General features: G+C 40.1%; 1 protein-coding gene across 4 annotated transcripts in view; it reads left to right on the top strand.

Moving 5' to 3' along the window:
* The first annotated feature begins 6,647 nt into the window (after positions 1-6,647).
* SNX24 (sorting nexin 24) overlaps positions 6,648-17,200 on the top strand; it is a 90,347-nt gene continuing 79,794 nt past the window's right edge. For 2 of the 4 annotated variants that reach the window (XR_007200825.1, XM_048290913.1), the window contains exon 1: positions 6,648-6,777. Coding sequence is in view for 2 of the 4 variants with exons in the window: in XM_048290913.1 (XP_048146870.1) it covers positions 6,718-6,777 (60 nt within the window). In the remaining 2 variants the exon portion in view is untranslated. The other 2 variants (XM_048290915.1, XM_048290914.1) reach the window with 2 other exon arrangements.

Genomic DNA, 17,200 nt, shown 5'->3' with positions numbered 1-17,200 from the left:
CGCTCTGGGTTTGTATCTATAGATACTTACTGGTGTTCTTGAGAGTACGGTTTGGAACAAATTGAGATGTATCCAGGGCAAACCCAACATTTAGTAAAGAGTGGTGGAGAAGGTATTAAAGATTCACAAACAATTATCTGTGCTAAACTGTTCTGTGTTTTAATTCTGAATCTCTTCAGTGTGGGTGTTCTTTTCACTTGAAGTTACCACTGCCTTGGCAAAGTCTACTGTGTTAGTACTCATAGGGTCAAAAGACTGATGCTTGGGCAACAGACAGATGTAAACTGAAATCTCTTTCAAGTGTTTACAGAGCTTCTGCAGAGTTAAAATCACCTGCATGGTCAAATACTGATGTCCTATGGGACTGGTACATTGCGTCAATTGTATTCAGTGGTCTTAGGATACAAAAATATAAAAAAGTCTTGCAGTAATTCTGGTAATAGGTGAGGAAGAAAAGTGGGTAATTCAGCTGAGTGCCTGTTAGTTGTAAGAGCTAGCATTCTGTTTGTATTTTCTGGAATAGAAAATGCATTTGAAGGGACTGGTTATATATACCTTTTGCAAGAAATCAGAGCAGATTTTTCTGAAATACACAATATTAACATAGGATGTGCTGTCCTGTCATTTTAATGACATAATGAGCTTGTTGATGTATTAGTATTAATGGAAGGTATTAATGTTAACAAATTTTAGGCAAATATTAATTGTAGAAAACAAGAGAAGCTGTTGATTACAGCTAATCGTAAGACTGCAGGATAAACCTATGAATTTGTATTGTTTGGAATCAAATGTAAAGAAGCACATAATACCATTTCTGAACAGAATGAAGACCTCAATTCAACTGGAAGGTCTATTTCTACAACAAAGTTAGTGTAATCTTTACAGATTAGTTTTTGCTATAGCTTCTCTGCGTACCTCTCTTCAGTATTTTTAGAAGTTTTGAAGGAAACTAGGACAGAAAAATCCCACCAAAATTTATCAAGCCTAAATCAAGTGTCTTTTTAAATGGTTAAATGCTAAAGCCTTAAGCTTGTAATACCTTATGCCACCAGTGTTTGTTCAGTCATTTATCTTAAAACTGCCTTTTGAAAAGCTCAGATATGCTGGAGGCTTATGATGGAGAAACTGATCTAGGTGTAACACTCTCTTAAGTGTTACAATGCGCTTAACATTGGCTTGCATGCTGCTAATGAAACTTGACCAGCAGCTCAGTATTAAACTTCACGTATATATCACTCTGACTGAAAGTGGTATTTCCAGAACTAAAAGACTCAGTTTGGACATGCAGGGCTCAAAATGGGTAAACATATCCTTTCATGATCATTTTTGTGTAAATTCTTTGTCCAGCTTTCTTAGCTCTTGATCTCTTTTTCCTTCTATCAGGGTTAGAAATCATTTGAATGATGGATCAGATTTCTTCTCTTTGTGACAGGAGAATGAGAGAGAGCTTTCACCTTAGTCTTCTAGCAAGGATTAGACAACTGAAAACAAGAATGAGTTGTGCAAGTTTTTTCTTAAAACCAGGAGCCTTTTGGGGAACAAAAGGATAATGGCATTTCTGGAGTTCACTGTCATACAGGGTTGGCTGCTAATATAAAAAATTTTAGGGGTTTTTTGCATCACAAGGTTAGCTTGAACAGAAGATCCAAATCAGCTGTGACATTTGGCTAGCATAAAACTCTTGTTTCAAGAAGCTGTTAATGTCCCTGAGATTGGCTCACTTGGCTAATAGTGTCAAGGTTGTGGGTTCAATCCCCAGATGGGCAATTCATTTAAGAGTTGGACTTAAAAGATCTTTGTGGGTCCCTTTCAGCTCGGAATATCCTGTGATCTGGAAATTTATTTTGCTTATATTCGCCTGCATTATGGAGATTGGAGGTTCGGTTACTGTCTTTCTTAGTGCAGTTAACATCCATATTAGCAGATGTTTCTCAGCCCAAGTGAATGGAGGTATTACTGAACTCTTTCATCTGTGGAGCTGACTACTAGATATCATACTAAATTTAAGTGGTGTTTTTCATTAAAACAGCAAGCCGATGTGCCACTGAAGAATCACTTGCATGAACAAAAAGTGAATGTTTGCAAAATGATGAACTGCATTTGGAATACTGTATGAAAGACAAGGTGCTACTGAATTTTAGTTTACCTTTTAGGTTAAAATAGAATGCAGATGTTTGCAACAAATTCTACTGTTCATCATGTCTATTGTGCTTTTTAAATTAAGTATATATATATGACATGAAGTGGCTCAAATTGAAGACATTGTTACTTCTTTCTTAAACTGATGTTCAGTGTACAGTAAGTCTAATTATTTTGCCACTGTCCCTTTTAAAAGAGAATATTCTGCTTCCTTATAAATAATTCCTTCTTCTACCTCTCCTAAGTTATTCCCCTCTGAAATCCTCATATGGGAGGTTGTTTCAGCATCCGTGGAGTGCATGCCCCAAATATGTCAGTTTCTTTCAAATTGTGGAGACGAGCTGCTAGCTGGTAGATCCTGTGCATTAAAGTGAACAGCCAACATCCACTAAAATTATGTGTACAGTGAAATGATTGTCTTAAGGAAAGCAAATAGGAAAACCCCTTTGGAGTTGTATTTTTTTCTCTCTTTTCAGTTTAGAGTAGAACAGGCTGTGTAATAATTTTAATTTGTGGCAAAATATGAGTCCATTACAAGCATGAGGAAAAAAAGGGCAATATTTTAACAAGTGAGAAGCTGAATTTTCAGGTTGTTCAGAATGTTCCTTGTTACCTGCTAAGACGATTCTTCCTGTTTTATAAATTCTTGTGTTCCATAGTTGAATCAATGGTGAACTTGCTAGTAATCTTTGGACTTTACTGGTGAAGCCATTCCTTTCCTCTCCCCTCCTCCCACCCCAGATCAACGAGGAAATAATTGACAAAGGGAAGTGGTATAAAATAATCCAAATCTTTTTTCTGTTGTTAAGAAAGCAGCTTAGGCAGAACTATCCTAGCAGGATATTGATATAAAGTAAAAGAAATATGCAAAAAAAATACATATTTTTTCATTTTTTAAAGTAACAGAAAATGGGAAGGCGGGAAAAGACTAGAGATAAACCATGTATCTGTGGTTGGATTTTGCGAGTTGACTTAAAACCAGTTTTGTAGCAATTGAAAAATTGACAAACTTATGTTATGTTATGATCTAATGTCTTTTTTTGATCTGGCCTCTTGTTTTGATGTATATTTTACTTACCACTTAGATTAGAATTTTTATATGGGTTTCTTTGCCTATTTCTATTCTGGAAACTAGCCATTCAGAAAGTCCTTGAATCCTGAGAATTAGTGGAAAGTGATCTTTTAGATTTGCCTGTAATTATTCCTTTTTCTCTCCTGTGAATTATGCTAACATGATGAATGCTAAATTCTCCCTCCCTGTATGAGGAATTACAGAATGACCATTTCGGAAAAAAAGAAACATAGAAGTGGCCAGCAGAGGGGCAGATTGATGATTCCTAGTTTCTGTAATCATGGAAGGTTAGGTAGAATCTGGTGACAGGTAACAGCTACAGCTGGAAGGAGTGTATTATTAATTTATTTCACATTCTGGATCAAGGTAATTTAAGAATATAACTCAAGATACTGATACTTGCAACAACACCCAGCACTGAAGAGCAACACTGACATTTCCTAGTGTACTTTTGAGAGCCTGCTCAGCAGATCAATTTGAAGATAGTCTGTGTGTTACCAGTAGAGTTCAACCATTTTACAGTTTTGCTTTTAAGATTACTAACATGATTTTAATACGTTATGCCAGTTCAAGTCAGCTATATCTGAAATATATTCTCCTTGCTTTGTTGTTTGTGGGAAGCATTGTAATATCTGTGCACTTAGCTTTCAAAGACCAGAATCCTAGATAGTTTTGAGCACACTTTGATAGTATTCTATGAACTAATGTTTCTTAAATTTTTGATCTTCAGTGTATCAGACAGAAAGACAATCCTTGGCCAGCCAGCCATGGGGAGAAATCCTTTTTTTTTCTTCAGATGTAACTTTAAAGATTAGCCAACTAATGATGATATATTGTGTAAATTAAGTATTTAACATTCTAAAACATATTGACGTATTTGAATTCAGCTCACCATGTAATCTTCCTTGTTCCTCTTGGCTGATGCACAGTCAAAAGTTCCATTATATTCTATTGAATTTGAAACCAGATTAATGTCCAAAACTTTTCTTTCTTAATAAGTTACATGTTATTAAGGAAAAAAGTAACTTTTTGAAATTATTGCTTATTAGGTTGCAAACAGCCACAAACACTGCTCCTATGAAATTCTTCTACTGACTTCTCAGCATAAATGCTTTATGGCACAAGTGGTATCCTAAGAGTTATCCCTCTGTTTTGTATTGGAGGAAGAACTACACCTAAAGACTGGATTCTTAACAAAAAATAACAGTAATAATAGCATGGTAATTACTAAATAGTATGCCAACATTTACTAGAGTGATAAGGCTCTTACTATATGGCTAGTCTTTCCTTGGGATTTACCACAAAGCAGAGGGTGCTTTGTGGGGGAATGGGATTTCATACACACCTTTCAGTCCACGGACATGGTGGAGAGCACATAGGGGCTGGAAACACTGCTTGTCACCACTACCACACAGCTATGCTGGCACTGTCCTGCTGGTTGTCAGCAGTTGAGGATACTGGAGGAGCAGTGTTGTGCAAAAACAGATGCCTGAGGATTATCTGGCTTTGATTTCAGGTAATTTTTTTTTAATTTTGGTTTGTTACTTCGTTTTAGTTTAGCAAAGTAAACTAGTGTTAGTTTGCTTTAGTCTTCTTGGTTTAAGTCAAATGATGTCTATCTTGTATTGAATCCTTCAAGGTCACAGGTCTTTGCTTAGAGCAAAATATAATTAAATTTACCTTTCAGTAAAATAAAGAGAAATTGAGGGAAAAGGAGCTTGTAATGTTCCCCTCTCCCTCCCCAGTGCCATTAATCTAGAATGAAACTAGTTTTCAAAAGAAATTTCAAAAAGCTGATAGCATAACCACAGACATCAGAAAAATTGGTTTTCTGTCCACTTTTGAGGTATGTTTTTATACCTGAATCTACTTATGCAAGATCAAACCCTCTATACTCATGGATTTATCATGGTAGCTAAGAAGATCAGTGAGAGTGTGAGGTTGTCTCAGGTAGTGCCTCTTCAGACTCACAGGGTGAGTTTTAAGATATGACCATCTAATATAGAGGCAGTTTGTTGTCATTTTGCAGTGCTTCCAAATGGTTTGAAGCTTGGAGTTAGCAAATTTTCGTGAGGTCAAAGCATTTGCCTGTGCCAACAGCATGGCCTCCTAAATGCACTTGATATTACACCTTCTGTTTCTGCTGCCATTACTCTTCAAGCCATGAAAACAGCTGCTTATTTTGGAGTGTGAGAAGTATTATTTAATTTCTCCAGTGGCCAGAAATCATCTACGCTTCTCTGAAATGGTATGGTTTTCTCTGCTAAATAGCAAAGTTAAGAGGTGGCTTCTTGGGAACACACACAACACAGGCAACTTTCCTTAGCGCTGCTTTTATTTTTTTCCTCTTAATTTCATGTCTGTTCACAACAGGCACTATGAAAGGTGCTGATTTGTTTGTTGACCAACGTGGTCATGACAGAAGGCTGTGCTGCCATTCAGTGGCATCTTGATAGGCTGGGGAGTTGGGTGGTGAGGAACCATAGGGGGTTCAATAAGGGCAAGTGTAGGGTCCTGCACCTGGGGAGGAATAACCCCAAGTCAGGGGCTGACCTACTGGAGAGCAGCTCTGTGGAGAAGCACCTGGGAGTTTTCATGGATCACAGGTTGATCATGAGCTGGCAGTGCCCTTGTGGTGCCAGTGGTGTCCTGGGGTGCATCGGGAAGAGTGTGGCCAGCAGGTGGAGGGAGCTCCAGTGATGCCACATCTGGAGTCTTGTGTTTAATTCTGGCTTTGGTACAAGAGAGACAAGGTACTACTGGAAAGGGTCCAGTGGAGGTCACAAAGATGATGAGGGATCTGGAGCATTCCTCTTATGAGGGGAGACTGTAGGAGCTGGGCCTGTTTATTCTGGAGAAGACTGAGAGAACTCAAGAATGCATGCAAATATCTCAAAGGCAAGTGCCAAGAGGATGGTGCCAGACTCTTTTCAGTAGTGCTCAGCAATAGTATGGGGAATAATGGCCATAAACTAAACCACCAGAAATTCCACCTCAGCCTGAGGAAGAACTTTACACTGAGGGTGGCAGAGCGCTGGAACAGGCTGCCCAGGAAGGGTCTGGAGTCTTCCTCTCTCAAAACCCATCTGGATGTGTTCCTGTGCCAACTGCTCTCGGTGACCCTGCTTTGGCATGGGGTTGGTAGGGATGAGCTCCAGAGGTCTCTTCCAACCCCAGCAATTTTGTGATTCAAGTTTGAGCTGTGGTGTGAATTTAGGACTGGATAAATTCATCCGTTTGGAGGCTAATTCTTTCCCCCTCCCTTTTTTTCTGTGCTACGCAGTAGCGCTGCAGCTCTGGCTATACCAAAAGCCGGCGCTGTCAAACACCGTTTGTTTTAAACCACGTTTTTTCCAGAAGCAGCAGCTCCCGCCTCATCCCGGCAGCGTGAGGGGAGGCGGGGGGCGGGGCCGAGCGCGGGTCCCGCCCCGCTTCTGTCACGTGTTTGAGGGTCACGTGACCGGCGCTCAGATGGCGGCGGCGCCGCCGCGCTGAGGGGACCCGGCATGGAGGTGTTCATCCCGTCCTTCCGATACGAGGAGAGCGAGCTGGAGCGGGGGTACACGGTGAGGTGCGCCGGGGCGGGGCACGCCCGCGCCTCGGGGCGGCCATGTGGCGGCGGCCAGCGGGGGCTGCGCTGGGGCTCCCGGTAGGCATCAGCGTGCCGGGGCCGTCCTCCCCTCCCTGCCCAGGCCAGCCCTGAGCTGCCCAGCGCAGCCCGTCCTTGCCCTGCCAGCCCTGTGCAGCTCTGCCCAGCCTTGCCCTATTCTCCCCAGCCCTGCCGTGCTCCGCCCTGCCCTGTCCAGCTTTGCTCTGACTAGCCCTGCCCGTCCCTGCCCTGTATAGCCATCCCAGCCTTGCCCTTCTTGTCCAGGCCGACCTTTCCGTGCCCAACCTTGCCCTGTCCAGCGCCGACCATCCCTGCCCTGCCCCTCTCGGCACAGGAAGGCTGGTCTCAGCCCGTCAGACACCTGCTACACCACAAGAGTTCTATTCTGTGGGGCAGCAGCGACAGCGGCTGGTGCAGCGTGACCAGCAAGGGAGGAGAGGCAGCTGCTCCCTTGCCGCTCGGCCCTGCTGGAGAAGCACATGCTGGGTCTAGGTCTGGGCTGCCCAGAACAGAAGCTGGAGTGAGTCCAGTGCAGGACGAAACACGGTGAAAGGACTGGAGTGTCTCTTGCATGTGGAAAGGGTGAGAGACCTGGGACTGCTAATCCTGAAGAAGAGAAGGGGCAGGGGCATCTCTTCAAGGTGTGCGGATGATCTGAATGGAGAGAATGAGGGGGCCAGACTCTTTGTTTTGGTGCCCAGTGACAGGAGAGGTGGCAGTGGGCAAACATCAGAACGCAGGGAACGCCCTTTAAACATAAGACAAGACTGGTTCGTTATCATGAGGGTGGTCAAGTACTGGCATGGGTTGCACGGAGGACTGTGAAATCTCCATCCTTGCGGGTTCTCAAAACCTTCCTGGACACTATCCTGGGTAGCCTGCTGTGTAGTTGACCCTCCATGAACAGGCAAGTTAGTCTGCCCAGTTTTTAGAAGTCTTTTTTGTTCCCAATAGTTTTCTCATCCCACAAAACTGTTGGACTGTAACACTTTCACATGTTGCTGGGTGGAGACAGGTGGACCAAATCCCAAGGTATTTGTGTGAAAGTGGATATTCAAAGCTTGCTTCTTTTATTAAATATATTCATTTAGTAGCTCAGACCTCATAAGAAATACCAGAAGAAAAATTGAATCCTGTGGAACATTTAGAAGATTAATCCATGTAGGCATAGTTTCATGAAGCAAGTTCATCTTCCTGATGCTTAATGCTGTATGTTATTTGGTCCTCACTACTAGTAAGTGTTTGCAGGCCTTGCAAAAGATAAACCACTTTAGATGTATTAATGTGGGACTGTAGCAGCATTAATATTTCTGCCTCTTGGGTGAACTTAAATGTAAGTGACTTCCTACAAGACACCTGTGTGATTCTGGGGACTTGGCTTTAGAACATTTTGACTGAGTGTGATTACAATAGCACAGGCTGATCCTACCATGTCCTAGTTGAGCAACTTAGTTGAAATGACAGAGTGATTGCTAAGATTTTCATATTACACAAATAGGATTTTTCAAAGTAATGCTTATTTTTAGTATTTGCTTTTAGTGAGTTTCTGTTTCTTTAAATGTAATTCTGTCTGTGACTCCTGCTATCTAGAGGATTCATTCAGGTTTTTTAAATTTCATAAATGTTAAGCTGTGTGAGGTTCAAAGAAGTCAGAAATGTAACTATATGTTTCTAGAAGTCTTTCAAGAAAATGATCCTGAGAACAAACATGTTCTATTACAACACTGTTGATTGTTACAGCACTTTTCCTCTTGAGTCATTTAGTGGTGATGAGTCAGTCTCATGGATCTGAAAGTTGCTGTAGTTCAACAGACTTTGGTAGTTTTTCCTGCATGATTATTTTGCCATTTCAGTCAGATTCTGTACTATTTTGCACACAAAAATGATCATGCTTTATGTTGACCATGAAACTGTACAAGGAATTGTTGCTGAAGTTTGTCTGGGTCAGGCATGCTTGTAGGAGAGGATATGGAAAACTGTTCTGATAATAACATTGTGTCTTTCCTTTATGTTTTAAGGAGGTTATGGACTACGCATGAGGAAGGCTTATGCCAATGTAATCGTGAATTTGTTATATTGCTAAATAATTTGCATAAGTATTGTTCCAAGCACAGAAATTCAAAGGGGTACACTATATGTCCTCCTTCCAGTGAAACTGAGGTTAACAAAAGCTTACCATTGTTCTGTATTGGCTATGAACTTATACAGGCAATTCACTTCAAGTTGGTTTTCATCATCAGCTTTACAGTATTAACATTTAAAACAGTTTGATGAGAAAGGTCAAAGAAGGTGTACTCCCAATGAACACTACTGGCAAACTGGTAACAATGGACAAGAAGAGGCTGAGCTACTTAACTTTTTTTGCTTCAGTCTTCACTTGCAGTCTCTTTTCCCACACTTCTCAAGTGGATGGACTGCAAGGCAGGGAATGGGGAAGTAAGTTGCTTCCCTACTGTAAGAGATGATAAAGGTCATGAAGAACCTACCTAAGTCTATGGATGCTGATGAGATGCATGCCAGAGTCCTGAAGGAATTGGCTGATGTAGTTGCCAAGACACTCTCCATGATACTTGAAAAGTCATGTGAAATCCCAGGTGACTGGGAAAAAGAGTACCCATCTTTAAAGAGCATAGAAAGGAGGACCTTTGGAACTACCAACCTGTCAGTCTCACCTCTGTGCCTGGGAAGACCATGGGACAGAATCTCCTAGAAGTTCTGCTAAGGCACATGGAGGCCGGGGAGGTGATTTGAGACAGCCAGCACGACTTCACCAAGGGTGAGTCCTGCCTGACCAGCCTGGTGGCCTTGTGTGATGGAGTGACTACATCAGTGGGTAAGAGAAGGGCTACAGATGTCGTTTATCTGGACTTCAGTAAGGCCTTCAACACAGTCCCCTCCAACATTCCTCTCTAAACTGAAGAGAGAGTTGGATTCAGTGTATGGACTGTCAGATGAACAAGGATTTGGTTGGATGGTCACATCTAGAGGGTTGTGGTCAGTGGCTCAGAGTCCCAGTGGACATCAGTGGCAAGTGGTGCCACCAGGGGTCTGTCCTGGCACCAGTGTTATTTAATACCTTTATTAATGACATAGACAAAAGGATTGAGTGCACCCTCAGCAAATTTGCAGATGACACCAAGCTGAGCGGTGCAGTGACACTCCTGAAGACAGGATGCCATCCAGAGGGACCTGGACAAGCTCCAGAAGTGTGTCTGTGGGACCTTCATGAGATTCAAAAAGGCCAAGTGCAAGGTGCTGCACCTGGGTTCAGACACCCTTGGTATCAATCCAGGCCTGGGGGATGAAGGGACTGAGAGCAGCCGTGCTGAGAAGGACTTGGGGGTGCTGGTGGATGAGAGCCTGGACATGACCCAGCCATGTGCACTCACAGCCCAGAAAGCCAAACGTGTCCTGGGCTGCATCCAAAGCAGCGTGGGCAGCAGGGTGAGGGAGGGGATTCTGCCCCTCTGCTCTGCTCTGGTGAGACTCCACCTGGAAGGGGTCTGTTACGTCCAGCTCTGGGGTCCCTAACACATGAAAGAGAGGGACTGTTGGATTGAGTCCAGAGAAGGGCCACAAAAAATGGATCAGAGGGATGGAGACCTCCGCTTTCCTCTTTCAGTGAGGAAAGGCTAAGAAAGTTTGTGTGTCCAATCTGGAGAAGAGAGGGCTCCAGGGCTCCATTTTTGCAGTATATAAACGAGGCTTTTCAGAAAGATGGGGATAGGCTTTTTAGTAGGTCTTGTTGCAGTAGAACAAGGTGCAGTGCTTTTAAACTAGAAGAAGTGTAGATTCAGAGCAGACCTAAGGAACACAGGTTTTACAGTGAGGGTGATGAAACACAGCAGAAGTTGCCCAGAGAGGTTTCAAATGGCCCAGCCCTGGAGACATTCAAGGGCAGTTTGGATGGGGCTCTCAGCAACCTGATCTAGATTATATCCCTGCTCATTGCGGAGGGGGTGGATTAGATAACCTTTAAAAGTGCCTTTCAACACAAACTATTACACGATTCTGTGATCACAGGAGTACCACTTTACACAGGTGATCTTTTTACTGTTATATTTCCCGCAAGTGCTAACTTGCTCAAAATTAAAATGTTTTGTTGGACTGGAGTAGCTGGAACAAGGAACTATCAGATGTTATGCAACTAATAGCAGAAAAGGATGATGGAAGCAGATAGAAGATTGCTGATGTGCTGACTGCCCACCAGCCAAGTCACATTCCAGAGGGTTACAGAGGGTGCCTTCTGCACTGTGACTGCCAGGGCCATTGCAGAGAAGCAGCACTCACAAAGGGTTTTTTGACAAGAGTGGCAATGCTCAGAATGGCAGTGCTAGAAACAGGGATGGTGGTGACCTCCTGCATGAAATGAGAGACTGAAGGGAGAGTTGTTCCTCTCTGTGGTGGCTCTGCATTGCAACCATTACACACTTTCCTGACATCCCTGTGTTTCTGGTTCCTTATCTTTAGCAGAACAGAATCCAGTTCCCCTGGATGCAGACTGCTACTGTGTGTTCTTACTGGAAAGAAAAGACACAAAAGGGATGTTTGTCCTTTTCTTTATGGGAATTCATTACCAACTTACTGGTTTGTTTTCGGCTTAACCCTGCTGTTTCAGATTATTTTCTTTTTCCCCGTGGTGTGACTAAGCAGCACTTGGAAAGTGGAATGGGCAGAGATCCATCATTTCTGGGGAGAGGGTGAAAATGACTTGCCATAGAAGGTGGAAACTTCTCTCTAGCTTCAGAGGGAAAACTAAAGTGCAATTAAGAAATAAAAAGGGGGAGAGATAAAATATTGGGGAAGATAAAAGATTAGAAGAAAAAATTAGGGTAAAACCTTCTTATGCAACATTTGAGATTGGGGTCTGTCAATAAAGTAAATGGGAAACACACTTCTTTCAAAAGTGTTTGTTTCAGCAGCTCAGCTTTACTAAAGCACTATTCCTCTGGTATAAAATCTTGGAAGTCTTTTTCCCCCCTCCCCCACACAAAAAAAGCCAAACAAAAACCCCAGAGTAAATTTGCACTTGTTCCAGTTCTGTTTGGAGTATACATAAAATGATGAAACACAGAATATGGGAAATGGCAGTTTTCCTGGTGGACAATTAAATTTCATTGTCAGTTTAAATTGATGACACTAGCTTCTAAACTATTGAGCCTGTGCTAATAAATGCAACAGTTGTTCATAATTTGGCAGTGAATGACCTTTAAATGTAGGCGCTTACTAAGGATGTCCCTAGAGAACAATTCAACTTCGAAATGACATCCACGTGTTCTTGTTGTCATTTAAATATGCTCCCTTTGTCAATAACAGAATAATAAATACTAGTTAGATTTCTAATGTTGATTCAGATCCCAGGAAACTTACTGAATAAATTAGTGTACATTTGATTTATATTGACCAAAAAAATTTTACAGTGGTGTATTGCAGGTCAAGGTGACATACATTTAAATGTGTTGTAGAGCAGAGGGCATACTTGACTGACACAAGTGCTTACTGCATTTTTAATTAACACTTCCAATACTACTCTCCAAATTGCTCCTGGAGTTGCAAATGTAGAAGCAAGATCTGACATGTAAGATCATAAACTAATGTGGGTTTTTTGAAAGTCCATAGGCTTTACCTCCATAGAAGCAGCAGTTTAATTACAAGGCTATATTTCTGTTTGTGGAAGTATAAAACCACAAAGATCTAAGGTTTGGTATAATTTATGTATTTTACTATTCTTTGCTGTTGATATAAATGTACATAGAGTCAAGAAGGGGAGTTTTTAGTAGTTCTTCCATGAAGACCTAGAATAAACCACAATAGCAAGTTATAAAGGGGGACTGTTTATAAGTTTCATGATTACAAAGCCTGGAGGGAGTAATTGTGAGTTTACATAAAAAGATTTCAAAGCATTACTGTTCTAGCCCTTTTGCTTTCACTTTTCTAGACTGTGTAAACTTGGTAGTTTTAAAAAATTCTGAACAGATTTTGAGTGCCTTGAGTATGAAATCTGCCAGGGTGAAGACTACTTGCTTACCAGCCAAGCTTTTATAAGCCCACCATTTATTAACCTTGTGTCACAAGTACTGTTGAAATCAGTGACACACCAGTTACTCCAAGTTCAATGAAGTTCAACAGAAGTATTATATTTATTAGGTCTAATTAGAGCTTTTTACAATCTCAGTGTCTTCATAGAGGATTTTCAAATGTTCTGCTCTACAAGGGTGTCAGAGTAGGTCTGTACAGATGCATTTCTCTCCTACAGGAATGGTGAAGATGATATAAGATAATTTTACAGATGTCAGTGATTTTGTGATTTCAGAAAAATGCTGTTTTGATCATTGCTTTTTGTGGGTTTGAAGTTCCAGTGAAGGTGCATGTGTTAGTGGAGGAAACAGACTTGATAATTTAAGCCAGATTGCTGCTACTAAAAATACTTCTTTTTCTTTTTTTTTTCAGGGGGTAACTTGTGCATTTGTCAGCAGTGACAATTAAATTTCTTTCCTCAAGTCAGTTTTCCTGTTTGACAGACTTTGTCAGTGATATGAAACTAACCACTTGGTATGCAGTGGGAACCTGAGGAGCGTAAAGTAAGACACAAAGAATTTTGCAGTGCACATGATGGCAGCTAAGGCAGAAACCAGGAAGAAGTAAAACCAAAGTGAAAACTGGCTGAATTTGTATGTAGTGATCAGTTGGAGCTGTGGACAGATCAGACAGAGACATGTATCTCTGGTGATCTCCAGTTGCTGTGCAATTGGTCGAAGGCCCCCTGATTCACAGTCATGCAATCTTAATGGAAAGGGCCATGTAAGATTTCTCTGAGCAGGAAATAGCTTTTGCTTTATTTGCAATGGAAGGGTCAACAGTTGAATATAGAAGCAGCAGCATGATTACCTCTGTCAATTTTCACCAGAAAGACCAAAAGTTGACACTTTCTATCAGTACACTACAACTGCAAAGCATCCATTATCCATTCCTCTCACAGTATCTACTGGTTTGCGGTTTTAATGAGGAACTTACATTTTCAGAATGATTGGAGGTAGCAGGGCATTCAGACTTGCATCACAATAAAGATATATTTGAATTGTATCTTTGAGAGGTATTGGCGACAAAGTTTTGTTAATAATGTAATACTATCAGCGGAATAATTTCATCAGAAGATTAATGCTTAACTACTTCTGGTGATGTTCCCAGATAGTGTCAAGTCATGACAATTGTAAAATCTTTTCAACAAAGATAGTGTTAATCTTCTGTACATTCTTCACTAGCCAGGAGTGAGAACACACCAGGCTTTAAAATGCAACATGAGGGAAGATGTAATAGATTTCTCCTTTTTTCTTACTGCAATGCAATTTTAATTGGTCTTTGAATTTTTTAGTGCTTGATGTAGTTCATTCCAGGTTTAATTGATAATTAGTCAGCATTGTTATGTAATTTATTAAGTTATCTTGTCATTTCAGTATATGAGACCTAAGAGGTGCTTCTGTGTAGAGTGGTTGGTGGGATAACTTCAGTGCTGCATTTGGGTACAGTAGAAATACTTGGTTTAGGTATGTACCATGGAAGTGTGCTAATGGAGGCTTTTGAGCTACTGTATTCTGCATACTCTTACTATCAGTAGCCATTATTTTTTTGTGTTTACAGGAATTATATGAGGATTTGTATCAATTTTTCATGTTCTGTTTTCTATAAGCCTGAAATTTTTGTGGCTTGGGGAAGATTAAAATAACATTTTGGAGAGCATTCTGTAAGAGGATTTTGATGACAAAACAAAAGTGTTGTCATGCCGTTTCAAAGCAGCATTGTATTTTTAATAGAAAATGAAAGGACAAGTGTATGTAGTCCATTAATAAACTTATTCTGAGATGTCCTGATGATAAAAGTCTTGCAGCCAGAGTATGAATACCCTCTTCCTGTGAACAGTCTTTTTAAAGTTATTATTTCAACCTATATATTGTGTTATAAATTTCACATTTCATAAACCAGTAAATATTGTAGGGTTGGTTTTTGTTTTTGTTTTTGTTGTTTGTTTTGTGTTTTATTTTTTTTTTTAAATAAAGTATATGAGGCACAGCAGTCAGGCTTGGATACTTTCAGGCATTGAAATAAGATGAGACAGAAGGAGCATACCATAAGTAAGGAGCACCATGTCCATGCCAGGTTCAAAACAATGTTTCTTCTCATTCCTCCTCTGTTGGTGCAGTGAGAGCTCCACCTCCCGTTCAAAAAAACCTTCAATTATAAGAGCATATAAATAGGAAATCTGAGAAGATGATTTTGGGTGTTGAATTTGCCCTTAGTGTAGGGTACTTACTACAGTAAATAATTTATGAGAAGTGACAGCCAAACCTCCACTGCAACCTACATCTAATACATTATTTATTTAGATGTCACAGTCTTTGTGGGTCCCAGTTAAGTCCTGGGCCTCTATGAGACAGTTGCGGAATAATGTACATGCTACACAGTTTCAAAAATCACTCTTGAAAGGGGTTGCCTACATTTGATAATAGTTGTTTGCCTGATGAGATGCTGTGAAAAGCATTGTATATCCAAAAAGGTATTCTTACTATTTGAGTACTTAATTCTTTAACAGAGTGAAAAGAGTATAAAACTTCTGTGAAAGTCTTCTCTCCCACTAGGTTACCTTGAAAATGGTAAGATAAGAATTACCAAACTTCATTAGTTTATTTTTTATATTTCTTGTCTCTCCTGTAATTGATTCACTTTTAAAAAAATGGATCCCCTTTTTATACCAGAGCAGAAGGTATTCAAGTGCTGCAGTATCTTCAGATTGGAAAATAATGAAATCTAAAGCTTTCCTTATAATCTTTTACAAAAGGGCAAACAAAGTCTTGATGAAGTAGTGAAATAATCAATTGTTCAACAGCAAGCCTGCATTGATTACAATACACTGCTTTTATGAAAAAGGACCATATGTGTTGAGAAATACATACTTCAGCTAACTGCCTTCACTTCTGGTTTTGAACAGGACTCTTTCTTTGTGTATAGATTCACTTCTCTACTCTTTATTGAGTAATCAGGCTCTTACCAGGAATAGGACTCCCTGATCATGTGTCTTCCTTGCAGTTGAGCTGTGATGGTAATTACAATCTGACTTTCTTGTTCCTTTAAGATGTGGGAAAAAAAAATGGAACTATGTCTTCAGTTTAATAACAAATTAACGGACTAGTACATTTATGATAATGTTGGGGAATGTAATAAAAATATTAGCTTTGCTTTAAATATGTGAAGAAATAGATATTTAGGAAAAAATTGCAAACCAACATTGGATTTGAAAGTTATGCCATTATAGAATCAGTAAACCTATTAGCCTATTATTTTACTGATTTGTTCCAAATTCTAAGAAAAATTATCTCCTGTGATGACATACTCCCTATAAAACTTCAGAATGATTCTATTCTTACAAACAAGTTTGAGAACATGTGATAGCTGGTTTCTAATTAGAGATTCATTCGCCCACTAAAAGCCAAAGACATCCCTTCTGGGTTTATGTTCTAGCAAGGGAGCATAAAAAGTCAGTAATTACTGAAAACATTTATTTTTGGTGTTGAATAGAAAATGCCAAAGGCCTTTCCTTTTGCTGAGTCCTCAGAATGGAGATATGATTGGTAGGAATGGCATCTTTGCACCATTTCCTCTGATGCGGTGACTAGAAAGCTCAAGTAGATTCTGAAGTATGGCTGAGTTTGGGGTGGGTGTCTTTGTTGTTTCATTTGGTTGGTTTGGTTTTTGTTTGTTTGTTATTTGGGTTTTTGGAGGGGTTTTTTTGTGGGTTTTGTTGTTTTTGTTTCTTTTTTTAAATTTAAAATTTCCTTTTCGTATTTGTCCTCTCTATCAAAATCTGTTGCTAATTTTGGTTTTACCTTCCCTTGTCAGAAATGTTTCAATATCAGACATCCAAGTTTTGCCGTGAATTCTTATTGACATTTGGGATGAGGGAAAGAATATTTTTATGAGTGTTTTAAAACAATTCAGTAAGAACTTGATGAGAATGTTATTGCAGATAGTAATTTTCTTCTCTCAAGCCAGTTCTTATGGTGGCCAGAATTAGAGGCAGAGTAGGAAAATATACTTTGTAAAAAGTTCAGCACTTGCAGGTAAGAATTCTTTTAACATTTTATCTTTTGGTACCTACTTGCTACTATATATTTGTCTGGGAAATAAGGAGAATGTGATAATGGGGACCAGAAACAGTTTTAAGGTTCTTGGTAGAATAATTTTTTCTCTACATGCATTTAGTCTTCATATTTGAATATTTGCTTTCCTGGTTTGTATCTAATTTCAGCTTAAAAAACCTCTAAATGTAGTTTTAAGGGTGAAAAAACCTGGTACCATCTGGTTTGTAGTATGGAACTCTAAATTAA

Source organism: Corvus hawaiiensis, chromosome Z (genome assembly GCF_020740725.1).
Source record: "Corvus hawaiiensis isolate bCorHaw1 chromosome Z, bCorHaw1.pri.cur, whole genome shotgun sequence".
Classification (NCBI taxonomy): Eukaryota; Metazoa; Chordata; class Aves; order Passeriformes; family Corvidae; genus Corvus; species Corvus hawaiiensis.
The sequence above is the reverse complement of the archived record's forward strand: the minus strand, read 5'-3'. Positions and strand labels throughout refer to the sequence as shown.